The 14,114-nt window shown below is 40.7% G+C and overlaps 3 protein-coding genes across 5 annotated transcripts; 1 reads left to right on the top strand and 2 right to left on the bottom strand.

The window, feature by feature from the left end:
* Window positions 1-1,401: 1,401 nt before the first annotated feature.
* LOC135493535 (thyrotropin-releasing hormone receptor-like) lies at window positions 1,402-6,784 on the top strand. Of its 2 annotated transcripts, none has more exons than XM_064780934.1 (2): window positions 1,402-2,705; window positions 4,004-6,784. In XM_064780934.1, the coding sequence occupies exons 1-2, from the start codon at window positions 1,887-1,889 to the stop codon at window positions 4,289-4,291; spliced, it is 1,107 nt and encodes a 368-aa protein (XP_064637004.1). In that variant the 5' UTR covers window positions 1,402-1,886; the 3' UTR covers window positions 4,292-6,784. The 2 variants fall into 2 exon arrangements, with proteins under 2 accessions (XP_064637004.1, XP_064637005.1); XM_064780935.1 differs by having other exon boundaries at window positions 1,408-2,699.
* A 1,958-nt stretch (window positions 6,785-8,742) lies between these two features.
* LOC135493952 (histone H1A, sperm-like) lies at window positions 8,743-9,547 on the bottom strand. The gene has a single exon (XM_064781639.1). It carries the CDS (start codon window positions 9,545-9,547, stop codon window positions 8,990-8,992), a length of 558 nt encoding a protein of 185 aa, XP_064637709.1. The 3' UTR covers window positions 8,743-8,989.
* A 1,136-nt stretch (window positions 9,548-10,683) lies between these two features.
* LOC135493729 (uncharacterized) lies at window positions 10,684-13,335 on the bottom strand. 2 transcript variants are annotated; one of them, XM_064781262.1, is made up of 4 exons: window positions 13,193-13,335; window positions 12,605-12,692; window positions 11,951-12,133; window positions 10,684-11,530 (listed from the first exon to the last, which is right to left on the bottom strand). In XM_064781262.1, the coding sequence occupies exons 2-4, from the start codon at window positions 12,627-12,629 to the stop codon at window positions 11,391-11,393; spliced, it is 348 nt and encodes a 115-aa protein (XP_064637332.1). In that variant the 5' UTR covers window positions 12,630-12,692; window positions 13,193-13,335; the 3' UTR covers window positions 10,684-11,390. The 2 variants fall into 2 exon arrangements, with proteins under 2 accessions (XP_064637332.1, XP_064637333.1); XM_064781263.1 differs by having other exon boundaries at window positions 12,605-12,671.
* Window positions 13,336-14,114: the final 779 nt, after the last annotated feature.

The raw sequence follows: 14,114 nt of genomic DNA, 5'->3' as shown, positions 1-14,114 counted from the left end.
TTGCCGGCAAATATGCTCCCAGCTAGGTAAAGGCCAAACAAGACTCTTGTGATGAAATACACATTACTATTCGTATTGTCATTTGTAAAACCGCGGTATTATTACATTCATCATAAATTGGTCGTTTGTGGACAAAATGAAAACCAGAAGGATGTGATGAGATCACGATTTCAGTAGAATCTGGCGATGAGCAAAATGCGTTGCATAACAGGTCAGATGCCTCGCAGGTTACCAACAAAACATGTAAGTGATTTGGATGGAAGAAGAAGACGCATTGTACGGTACTAGTGGTCTTAGATCACTCGATGCAGTGAATTATAATCTGAGACCGCATGCATCGAATAACTGCGGTATACTAAATACTTCCATGCAGTGGTTCCTGGGCCTCAAACCGAGTCAAACCCGAACATTGCCGACACATCTCGATCTTTGATAGCCCGAGCTTAAAATAGCACTTTGCAAGTCGTCTGCCGCGTGGTATATCTGCATCCTAGCAAGGTGCTATTTTTAGAAACCTGCAGAATGACTGCTTTAATTGACACACATAAATTATTACATTTAAGCAGCAGCCAATGAAATCTGAGATTCAAACGACCTTTGACCTGTCCTGGTCGCTCTTAAAGGTACATTGTTTTCATTTGTTATCTTCATGATGAAACCAAGCTGCTTATACTAGTTGCATTCATTATTCCCTGCTTAAATTCACGCGCAATTTTCCCATTCCCATTTCGTTGCCTCAGATTCTATTGTCGCATACACTCACGTGACATGTCTCGTTGCAATTAATGCTGGCTTAATTCTCATGACATTTATAATTGGCTAACTTATTTTTACAACACTACAATATTGATGGAAAAACAGCTTTGACTAACGAGGGAGAAACTGAGGAAGAACAGAACTTTTAATGCAATTTTTTTATAGAATATCATAATGAAAAATTCATCCGAATATCACCTCATCCATAGAGCTCGTTCAGTAGACTAAATCAGTGTAACCTCGCCATTCAATCGTCAGCAGACGATTATTGATTTTTGGTTGCGCGACGTAAACAACTTCAGTCGTTCGTTTGCTGAGTAGAATATGAAAAATGAGTTAACTTGATTTGAACTTGCGAAACTGTCGAGAGTCTGATCTCCAATTTCTTACAACTTATGATTTATTTTGGAGACCTTTGTCATTCCTGTGATATATAGGTTATATAGATATTTTTGAGGCTGATTTTTTAGACTAGTCTGGCACATTTTCTAACCGAAATCTGATCATTTCCTTCCCAATCATCCACTTTCCTGAAATCTGCATCCAAACCTTCTTTTCGATTGATAAAATACAAAACAGTAAGCATACGGTTTGTAATTCCAAGTAACTTTCCCGACCTTGAGGTCGCTCTGCCTTTAATGGGCGTGATCAACATATGCTAATGGCCCAGCTGATTTATAGCAATCCTTGTGCAGTGGCGTGATCGAGCTACAGCTGATGTCGAAACCGGCACGGTATTTTCCAATGGAAATCTGGCGATGGACACACAAAACCTGACACTGTGATACCTAAAATTGGCCATTTGGACACCAGAATCTCGTACGGAACGCTTGTGCTGGAGTCATTGGTGCATTTAGGAGGATTTAACAGAAACTGTTGGATTTATGATTTCGGGCACCGTCGTTGACCTCGTCAGACCAACTGATCATTTTCTTCATCGATAGGGCAGGAAAGCAGGACTTGGTGCCTCTGCTGGTTGTACGTGACATAAACTCATATTATTTTCGTATCCTGTCAAATCATTTTCGCTGAAGACCTGGGCATACGTGTTGACATTTCGTGACCGCATTAATCTCTTTGTTCGTGGAATCTCATTGTGAATGCAAGCGCTGCAAAACAGCTGATCCAAAATGGAGGTAATAGATGGCTATCAGGATCCAAGCCAAAACTGGGAGGGTTCAGACTTCGTTCTGGACTTGAATATCTCTCGGATAGCAATGTACGACGACATCATCATCCCTTTTAACATCACAGAGCCCCTGTACTGGTCGCATTCGTACAAAGCTGTCGGATTCTCCTTTGGATTACTTGTCTTTCTCATCGGGTTCATCGGCAACATCGGAGTGATAGCAACCCTCTGGAAGTCCCCTAGTCTCTTCGTCCAGAACGGTGCAAGTGCCACATACCGGTTTATATTCTGTCTCGCGGTTGCAGACCTTTCCGTGCTCCTGACCTCCGCCCTTCCCCACCTCATTGAACTCTTTCTCATCCTGAACCAGTGGGTCTACGGTCGTGCTGGTTGCTCCGTCCTAGTCTTCATGCAGTATCTCTCCGAAGACGTAGGCGGACTTGCCCTTCTCTGCATCGCATTCGAGCGCTACCGCAGCATAACTAAGCCAGACGCCTCAACGTTCACCATCAAACGCACGAACATTACCATTCTTTCCATATGGTTAGTCGTGATCACATTCTGCAGCCCGTGGCTGGTTCTGACAAAGACTGTCGCCGAGACGTATTTCGGATCTGACGGACATCATGTCCTCGTGGAGGAGTGTACCTTTAAACTTTCAGCGGAGTCGTTTGCAGGTTATTACGTAACTGACACTATCCTATTCTATCTAGTGCCCGTCGTGGCTTCGGCGACCATGTATACCATGATTGGCCTCAAGGTGACGCAGGGTCGAGTCGCCATCGATAGACAGAAAGAGGACTACAGAAAGCAGGCAAGTGTACGTTTTATAAGAATCGTGATATACCTTATGAAGATATGAGTTGACTACATCTAAACAGGGTCTTCAGACTAGCCACATCTTACAGGGTGTCTTTAAGTTGGTCACATCTTGCAAGATGTCTTCAGATTGACCTCATCTTGCATTATGTCTTCAGATTGACCACATCTTGCGTTATGTCTTCAGATTGACCAAATCTAACAGGGTGTCTTCAGATTATCCACTTCTTGCACTATTAAGTTGCAGGATGTCTCCCGATTGACCACATCTTACAGGATGTATTCAGATTGACAACAATCTAGTAGGATGTCATAAGATTCTTTTATCTGACACGAAAAAAGCTTTGTAGGGAAGTAGGGCACATATATTTCGGTTTTTAACTTGCGCAATCTGGGACCTTGGTTTATAAATAGCCCAGTAGGCCCCATCAATCATATCAAATGTTGGCAGATGTTCCGTTTAAAATGATACGGGATCTAGGGTCTTCACAACCCTGGGTACAGAGCCTGTTTCATGACCGTTTCAAAGAAATCATTATTTAAATGTGACAATCTGACACCTGCATCAGGTGGGGTAAAACGACACAATGGGTGATTGTTATTGTAACAGTTGAAACGTCTCGTAGATTTTCTCAAGTATGCTAGGGTCTCTTGACGATGCATTTGGAAGCCGCAGGCAAGACTCCATCCTCTTGTTGCCGATTTAGTTTGAAAAGCCTACCCAGGGTGTGTGAGGCCTTGGTCAGTACAGGCTTTTAATACTCGAACCATGGCGACTCGCCAAGGCCTCGCTCTACTCGACCTTGGCGCAATCAATCTCTCATAACCAAAAAACTTCAGAAAAGGCATAGTGGAGATTCAATTAGGACACCAATTTGACATATCTTCTTTACTATTTCCTGGTTTGCGTTTACTTTGCCCCGTAGCAAGATGAATCAAGGTCACAAACTCGTAGTAAACATGAGAGAATTTGACCAATGCATCGCAATTTGCCACTTGACTTCATGACCTCGATATACCCGGGAACTGGCCCCAGGAGACCTGTTTTCTACTCTTGTATGTTGAGCTCGCCTGGGCCAGAGCCAGCAAACTGGTACGATACGGTTTCCGCCTGCAAGCAACCTCCAAGATGATCGCAACGTACAGGTGGCGACTTCGGTCTTGCTGGAGTGAGATGGTTACAGGTGTCGGAGAGCATGTTTAGATTGCCTGAGTCGAATCATGGCCATGCACAGTTATCTCTCGTCCCAATTAGAGCTAACCTAAACAAAGATTTCTAACCTTCTGTTTCCTTTACAGGTTTTCGTCATGCTGACCATGGCCACGCTCCTGTTCGGGCTGCTGATGATGCCATACCGGTGCCTCATCCTCTACAACCTCCTCATGCCCAGCAAGTTCTATAACATGTGGTTCTTCCTGTTCGCTCGCCAAGCGGTCTACACCTCCAGCGCCCTCAAACCCTTGGTCTACATCGCCTGCTCCTATCAATTCAGAAAGGCTTTCAAGAATGTCGTCTGCTGTAGGAACAGACAAGAGGACAATTTGCACCTTGAGTTGCAAGCAACTGCTCATGCTACCATGCTTTAAAGTACAAAAAGGAAACGAAAGACGTACATCATCTTTAAAACCGCACTCTATTGAATTCCACCAAATCCCATTGCGACTGAGAAGTGTCATTGCTGAATAAAGACTGGTTGGCCTATAACTATATCAGCAGTATGCTGCTGTTTCTGTTCGCTAACTCGGCGGTCATAAGCAATCGTCTTGACATGAGCAATAAGACTGGACGTGAATGGAAAAATACGAGATTATGATCATGAGATGATATGGAGAGAGCTTGTAATAGTCACAGGTTTAATGATCATATACGTTAATGATATGATTTTTCTCGTTTCGATAGTGTGAGGCTTTAAGTGATGTCTTGTGATTCCCAGAGAGAGATCTGTTGCGCCCGCGGGGTGTAGACCCGGTGTAAACCAGCATTCAATGACAGAGAATAGGAGACTCTTGAAGTAGAATTTGAGTTTCGTTGCTCCGAATCTTTGTACATAATTCTATACAGATGTATGCTTTTAACATTGTCATTTTTGTCACATATCATAACGACGCAATATTTTGCCGAAGGAAAATTTATGAGAAAAAATATATTTGTTTTTTGAAGTTGCGATTTGGTTTGGAAGTTGTTTTGTCAGTAACCCAGAAAACCTTCCCCTTTTATATTGTAAAATAGTTCAGAAGAGAATAGTCAGAAGGTTCGGCTGAGCTCCTCCTGGGGAATTTCCGAATTCCGCACAATATTGTAAATACGTAATGCGATTGGTAATTAAAGTTATTATACCCTGCCTGTGTTTTAGTATTACCCATTGTATATCCTCGAGTAAAAAGCCTGGCCTGCTGAAAAAATTTCTAAGTCCAAATATTTTTTTCCCTTATTTTTTTTTCTCCTCAAAATGAAGAAACATCATCAGTCCCAAAAATTCTTTCAACATGATGACAAAAATCAACTCTGAAAGATGAACAAATCTCTAAATCCAAATATTTTTTTCACTTGTTTTTTTTTTCTGCTCAAAATGAAGAAACAACATCAGCCCCAAAAAATTTTCGGCTTTGAAAATTTTTGAGAATTTTGAACTTCTGAAAAAGTTCAACAATTTTAGCAGGGAAAACCTAATCATGCATTTTGTCCCCGGATTTTCAACTTCACTAACGCGACCACCCCGGTAACGCGAGCATTCAACCGCAAAAAAGTTCTGAGACTTGTATTCTAATTAATTTCAAAATTGTGATATTTAGAACAATTTAGATTGCGTTAGTTTCTTAGAAAATAATACATGTAATAGTATTTTTACGTCATTCCCATCACGAGTGTGTGTGTAAAAGAATTGTATGAAAGGGTGTCCTACTTTATAAGCGGAGAGAGAAATTTTCGGAACGGTAATCTGGGGTTTCAACCCTAACATCCTTACATCAGAACATGTTTTATGGTCTGTAGAGTGGTTTCACATGACGTCATCACCTGCCATGCTGGAGGGACAGACAAAAGAAAGCAAGCCCAAATGACCATGACAGCATTTGTTTAGTCAAGCACAACAAATCATTGTTCTGCCCTCAAACATGGCTGACAGTGAAAACACTCTATAGTTTGCCTTGTTAGAATAGTAGAATGAGCGTTTTTTATAATGATTGTTTGCGAATATCATCCTCCATTTTTTCACGATGCGCATGGTTGGTGTTTTTTCAGTGATGTTAACAGGTGAGAAGATAAGTGTATGCAGCCCAATAAGATGCAACCCCATGTCGTAACAAATTATAGTCCTACTCGTTTTGGTTTAAAAATTTGAGAATTAAACTTATCTTAAAGATGTCCAATTGTGTAAATAGGTACTAAATATAAATTCCAACAATGCCGTGGTGCTGACTGTCTAGAGATAGTACGAATGCCAAGTTTCAGCGAATTTGGGTGCGAAATAACTACTCTACGGCAAGGTTTTTTCTATTAACCTGAGCCGCAAGAAAATGCAACTGTTGAACAAGATGATCTATAAATTTCATCTGAAACTTCAAGCTTCAAGTATCTACAAATACTTACTTTGCCAGAATCGGACAGAGTCTGACCAAGAACAAACCGATTGAAGCCAAATTTTGACAATTCATTCAGCCATTTTTGGTTTTTTTGCGTGTAGTGCTATTTTGGCGTTTATATATTCTGTAATTTCATGTCCAATTTTTTATCAAATTCTGGGTTCCACTCTCTTCTCACCTGCTGACAACATTGACATCAACTGTGGCATCAAACAAAAATTAGGAACGTGGGCATTATTTCAAGCCTCAGGTAACGGTCAGCCTCTCCCATTGGACAGACTAAATAGGTCGCCATGGTGATGTGATCGATTTTGGGCATTGTCGTAAAATACGAGTTGTTTTTCATGTTATATGTTATATCACTCATTAGGACAGAGTCTCAGCTGGTTAAAAAATGTATATTGTGGCCAAAAAGTTATTTCATTGACGAATCTCCTTATACCCACATTCGTGTCTACTCTGCCCAAACAGCAACCCAAACCACTGATTTTTTTGTTTCCGTTAAAAAAATGTGCATTTACATGTCAAAATAATCCAAGTTACTTTTATTTACTGTTCAAGACGTTAATTAACACATGCCTATATACTCAAAATCTGCACCACTGTTTCAAAATCGCCAGTATATCGCTAAGAAGAAATTGGTGAGGACTTTATAATTTAGCCAAAATCCTTGCATTAACTGTTTTGCCATTTGAGTGCTGTATTTCATAAGAAACTATGTAATTGTTTGCATATTGTAGTCTCACTGCGAAATTAATCATCAACGCTGGTATTTTGTCTTGGTGCATATCATCCAGGCCTATCTGAGATGCTGCATCTTCCGTCTTTCATACTGACCTCTCTTGAAGATGGAAAAAACATGAAAAAGGAGAATATAGTAATCTAACACGACTTAACGTGTTGGTGGTAAATGATAACTGTTTTTCTGATGTTCGTAGCCTACGTACTTTATACCAACAATTTTAATTAGAAGAATAGGCCTACTCATGTAGAAATGTATTTACTTTCTCATAATAGACAAAGATTGGAGACATACTAGTATAATATACAAAACTTTGTTCTAGTCAACAGTATGACGCTGTCCAGTTTCCTATTCTCTCTTTCTACCGGTAGATACGAAGCTCCGTTATATCATACTCTTTATAATATATAAACAGATGTACTTTGCCTGTAAGTGTATTCCAAAATAATAACAAGGGATCTTTGACATTCCTTGATTTTGTGTGTTTCGTTCAATTTCGGTTACATTTTGTACAATGCGTGTAGTGAAATATACTATTTAACCTGCAATTCGTGTACTAATTGTAATTTTGAAAACTGATCGATGTGTTAAAATCAACTCTCCATTGCTTTTCCTGTATTTCTTGTACAATGTACAACTGATGTGCAATGTTAATATTACTATGTACAGTGTACTTACATAATAAAGTGATTTTTAAATAAATACATATAAAATATTTATTGGCTTTATCTCGATCAAAAACACATTTCACAAGTTATTTTATATATCACAGCCAGACTTTATTAAACAATTAGTACTGTCATCGTTTATATTATCATGGTCCAGTGAGGCAGCAATAATATCCTCGTATAAAAAATGCTCGTTTTTGAATACTTCAACCACGTCTACAACGACGTGTGTCGAAGCACTGTGCGATACCGTACGCGTACGCGATCGCGATCCACAGTTAGTAATACGATCCCACACATCATGCACATGTAGTAATAGATTTTGGAAGCCAGTTGCGCGTTGCGTTGAACAAATATTTTTTTAGTGGTGTGTTTTTTTGTCATGCTAGAACGAAGATACAATATCCAACCAGTAGCAGAGATTCTTTGAGTTTCATATCAATCTTTGACTATTATTGTAATCCCAGTTCGTTAACCTCAGTGCAATATTTACATACTGCTTGTGTTCCTGCACATGTTTACTCTTTGACAGAAGACGTATGACCCTCAAAGGCTATGAGTATCAGTTCCAGACAAACTTCCCCGGATAACATCTCCTGAAATGACAACAGGATTCGCCTTGGGATTCGCGCTGCACATGCCGCCTCGATATGATACAGCGATTTTATTGGTCGAGAGTTTTGAATATGGAAATGAAGATTAATGCCGGCCTAATTTGAATGGCGCGAGCTCGATTTGTTGCCATTGGTGATTTATGATGACCCGACCCGTTGTCATGATAATGTTATTCTATTTTTGTAACACAAAATCATTGATCGGGTCACAGAGCGCACATGGTATGTTTTGACTGGAACTGAGCACCATAAACAGACCGTTCAGTTGTACAGCGTTCGGACTGAAGAACAAATTAGATGGAAACCTCCTAAGAAGAACCAGGCAGTGAGGCAGCAACCTTTCTTATGGATATGAAACAAAGAGAAATCAACATGGTTTTGCTACCCTTTGTAGGGATGGACTCGTGCTACAGTGAAGTAACGAAAGGCTTTACAAGATGTAGAAGACGTGTTTTACCTGCACAAGGCAACAACGTGCGAACGAGACAAGATACGATACATATAACGCATAAGCTGGCTGGAAACCCTGAAAGAAGTGTTTTTCGAATGAAACGGTTAAATTTTTCAGGAAATAGATTTCGATTGGCAAGCTAAGCAAAATTGGCAACATAGGTCTCTTTGGATATATTTGGGGTGGCCCTGATAAGGGCCTTTGCTGTACTTGTTCCGCAGTTGCAGTTTATTTCTTTGCAGCTTTCTTTGCTGCTGGCTTCTTGGTTTTCTTGGCTTTGGCGGGAGATTTCTTGGCCTTTTTAATTGGTTTGGCCGGTTTTGCTTTCTTCGGGGTCTTTGCTTTAGCAGCTTTGGGTTTCTTTGCTTTGACGGGGGCCTTCGCCTTGGCTTTCTTGGGCTTCTTCTCAGCGGCAGGCTTCTTGGCTTTTGGTGCAGCTTTCTTGGCGGCCTTGGGCTTGTCCTCTGCGTCCTTGCCTTTCAGCTTGAAGCTCCCAGCGGCACCAACTCCTTTGGTCTGGATAAGGGTTCCATCAACGACAGCCTTCTTAAGGTACTTCCTAATGAAAGGAGCCAGCTTGGCGGCGTCGCATTTGTAGTTTGCGTTAATATACTTCTTTATGGCGGCAAGAGAAGATCCCTTCCGGTCCTTCAAGTTCTTGATGGCTTCATTGACCATAGCAGCGATTGGAGGGTGAGTGGCGGCAACCTTGGTCTTCTTGACCTTCGGCTTGGCAGCAGCCTTGGTCTTCTTCGGCGATGCAGGGGCAGCGACGGCGTCAGACATTTCTGTATTGTGGCGTAATCTTGCTTAGTCTCAAGAAAAGCTTTGAGCAATAATAATTCAAGTGCTGAAATTGCGAGATATCACTAAGCAGTGCCGACCTAAAAGAAACCCATGCAACGAGTTCACAATGAGTTCACAAAATGGCGGTTGTAGAGTTTTCATTTTGTGCTTCTCTATGTCGTGATATCTGCCAAAATCTCAACTATTTTCACAGAAAAGTACTTTGCTGCCAACAGAATATGACAGCCAATGACCTTCTCCAACTTCCGACATGGAATTGATATGTGTCACTTCATATTTCATTCAAATTACGCAACTTTAATCGAGGTTGTCTTGGGAGATTTGGGAGGGTATCCAAAAAATGGTCTAACAAAAATCGGATTTTTTGAAGAAGACACTCGCTCAAAATGTTTCACAATCAACATGTACATAGTTTACTTGTTTATCCTCAAGTTCAATACATCACTGGAGTTCGTGCATTGGTGCTTTTTGACACAGCAGCTGTGAAAGTTGGATGACTAGCACACGGCGAGTCTACCAGATGCCATCTTTTAATATATTTTTGTTCATGTAGCTGTGAAAGCAATTCTCACAAAATCATCTTTTTCAAACAGAATGTATATCGGTAGGATACTTCATTGGTAGGTTTGTCACCTTCTCAATACCTTTGGGCGAAAGTATTTCAATTAGTGTCAATGGGGATTATGCAGGATAACATTTACTGTACAAAGGTAATCATAGATCAAGGTAATTGTCATTCAAGATGGTGGATTCCAAACGACTTGGAGGACGGAGACAGAAATCCGATCTAAATTTCTCAAAAAGCAACCTTCTCATAAATTTGACAGAAAATGTAACGTTCTTCGTGAAAATATGATCATCTGTGACTATTGGAAATGTGTATATACATATATATGTAGAGTACATATGATACGTAGGCCAGCCGTCGAGGTAATAAATACCAAAGCCCGTCTAAGACCCCATGCAGTTTTACTTGGTGTGAAATTCGTAAAAAAGCTACTACCTAAAGTCTTTTCTATCTAGCCCCCCCCCCGTCAGTCAACAAACAAGAGTATGCATTCAGAAAAGTGTATGAAAACAAGATCTTCTTGTAATACAAACGATATAACAGTGGATTCATTCCTAGCATATACAGTTTATTCGTTAGGGAGTGTATTCAAATAAAAATGTATGAGTATAAACATTTATTCATGACATGTCCGTACATTGTTCACTTTTTTCTAGCGTTACATTTTGCAATACACTTCGTGCATCACTATTTAGTCAATCACGGTAATGTACATAATTAGACATATACAATGTATAATCAATCACATTTTGAATTCAATGGTGGCAGTTGGAACCTACCACTTTCGGTTTCCAGGAAAACATGTTTTTTGGTTGTTTCTTTTTTTCCTGATAACCGGTTTTTTCTAGCAGGAAATACATGTGGAAATGTACACACCAAACGTAGTGCCTTTTGAAAACCTCTTGAACAACATTGTGTGAGCTATCTGAGAAATTGTCTGCGGCCACTTTGACAGATGGCAGCACGACAAATCATTATAAGGGCTCACTAGTAACATCGTACAATAGTATCGACCGGTATCGTGCAACATCGTGGAAAGACGTGGAAAGAACATTGATACCAATTTTGGAGTGTAATCCCAGCATCTTTATGATCTACACTCACGAGGTGGTCAGTGGTCCCACGCAGTTATAGCTCCCATCAATATAGAAAACAGTACAAAATGTCTATACTTTTAACCACTGTGTAGGAGTGTAGTTATCCGACGAGGCCGAAATGTTTTTTCATTGTTTAACTTCTCAGATTAGTTCATCATCAAAGGACGTCAATGGGGCCTACACTGACATCACACGATGGCATCATGGCTCCCATGGCATAGCCTCCGACCACTCCGCCCGCCATCCCCATCCCGCCGCCATGCATCATGGCATGTGCTCCGTACCCCATCGCCGCCCCTGGAAAATAACTTCTGGTTTAGTTCGAGAAAGACTTTCCATGTCAACTCATCATCACTGATATATGTAGTGCATATTTCTTGTCAAGGCACGTGAGTCTTGCTATAACACATGACTAACCATTCTGCTTTGTCAGAAAAACGAGTTTTGTAAACTTTTTAAACTTTTAAATTTTTCGAGAATTTAGGCCACGATCTTCGATCACCAGTTTGAGAAGTTTGAGAACTCTCGCTCAAATGCAAAAAAACAACAAGCAGAACCATCGTCAAGTTTGAGGATTCATTGCCATTGTGACATCATTCATACCAACTCGGCCATGAGATATTAGAATATCACATTCGTCATTGTGGAACTCAAGTCGGCTTCGCTTTCTTGTAAGAACGCATTGCGTTCGGACAAATGTCACCTTGGTATTCTTACCCATGACGACACCCTCCATCATTCGGTCAGAATTGTTTCCGTGCTGCACGACCACGGGGCCCTGAGGATAACCTCCGGGGTAACCAGCCGGGTACCCCGTCATCTGATTCGTCCCCGCCCCCTGCTGGGCTGGTACGAACGCCTGGCGTGGATATGACGACGCTGGCTGACCACCGCCGGTGGCTGAAATAAATATGGGTGTTGCAAGAAAATGTTCAATAATCACAGTGACAAATGATGACATGCAAACGCCTCCTATTTTCAAAGTAATCAAAGAGGTTATGGAATAAAAATTCGAACAACTACTTGTGACCGAATGACTTCTCCTTTTCGCTGTTCCCTTTGAAAATATAAATAAAGCTGGCTGCTTGTGTCTGTCCACGTTGAGGTAAAACATCGTGGGACGTTAACCCGGATGTTAACTTCATGTGGCCTGTGGTTTAAACGTCATGGGGCGTTAACTCGTCAGATGATATGTACTCCGGGTGAAACGTCACGGGATATGAATCAAGAGTAATGTTTATGTTGCTGGTGACGTAAACCAAGAGTAATGTTTATGTTGCTGGTGACGTAAACCAAGAGTAATGTTTATGTTGCTGGTCGTTTCTACTGTCCCTCTCAGCAGGCTAGCAATGGAAATATTGTACAGCTTACCGGGACTAGATGTACAGCAACCCATTGCTGTTCCAAACACGAAGGCTATGACCTCGGGCTATGGACGCTGAAGCAGATTACATCAAATCTGAAAAAGATGACATTTTAATTGCGTTTTTATCTATACAAATAAAAGAAGAATTGTTCGGAAAATGTTGTTCTATATTTTAGCGTCAAAGTAATGACTGAGGTTTTTGATGATGGCCGTTTTAATGCAGGTTGCCATTGTAAAACGATGTTAGAATTGACCAGCCAAAAGTGTCTCAATGAATAATATATGCTCAAATGGTTTAAACATGCATATGAAGGAAGACTTTCATTTAAAGAATCAGATCAGAATCTGGGCCAGCAGATTCAACTTCATTCAGTGTTACCTACCATAATTAACACACATCAATTGCAATGCATGCTATGAGTATACGACTTGGCACCAATGCATAGCTATCACACACATACCATATCAATACAAGGCCATGGCCAACTTGATCAATACATAATATGCAGACTGATGTCCACGATTGCTGCTGTATTCGCACTGGACTACACTGACTGATCTATCAAACAACATTCCCTGACACTTTTACTTACATTTCTCCGAACAATGCCTCCGTTTGAAACTTTAACATCATCAAATCACTCTCCTCGTAGGAAAATCATCAATATATCATGACATTTTGGTTACTAAGGAAATATTTGTATACGCGGCCATCGTGTTGAAATGTGTCGGTGTGACCTTTATGCACTAGATGTCGTATCATGATAGTGGTGCGACAGTTGGAACTAGAAGCAAAGGCTCTGAAATAAAGGCGGAGCGCTACAAGCAGGCTTTATTTCATTGATAGGAAGAAACGTCTGCCTTGCTTTGCTTTGGAGGAAGAAACGAGAGGTTTTCTTTCATGTATAGGAAGAAACGTCTCTGAAATAAAGGCGGAGCGCTACAAGCAGGCTTTATTTCATTGATAGGAAGAAACGTCTGCCTTGCTTTGCTTTGGAGGAAGAAACGAGAGGTTTTCTTTCATGTATAGGAAGAAACGTCTCTGAAATAAAGGCGGAGCGCTACAAGCAGGCTTTATTTCATTGATAGGAAGAAACGTCTGCCTTTCTTTGCTTTGGAGAAAGAAACGAGAGGTTTTCTTTCATGTATAGGAAGAAACGTCTCTGAAATAAAGGCGGAGCGCTACAAGCAGGCTTTATTTCATTGATAGGAAGAAACGTCTGCCTTTCTTTGCTTTGGAGGGAGAAAATACAGGCTCCGACTGCCATAGGGTACACATAGCGTCGGGAACGCATCGCGGGTCGAGAGATAAGTGCTATTCATTTGGAATGGATTTCATTTAAAACGTGGTAATGCAAAGACGAATTGACCAAACTGCTTGTATCTTTAAAAACAAACAACGTCAACAAATCACTTTAATTTCTTCGGTTTATGATCAGGTTGGTGTCAAATTACATTCTTAAATTTCTCAAAACGCCTTCTGATTTGGGATCTCAAATTTGAGATTGATATCAA

This window comes from Lineus longissimus, chromosome 9 (genome assembly GCF_910592395.1).
Source record: "Lineus longissimus chromosome 9, tnLinLong1.2, whole genome shotgun sequence".
NCBI classification, from domain to species: Eukaryota; Metazoa; Nemertea; class Pilidiophora; order Heteronemertea; family Lineidae; genus Lineus; species Lineus longissimus.
This window is presented reverse-complemented; position numbering and strand designations above follow the sequence as displayed.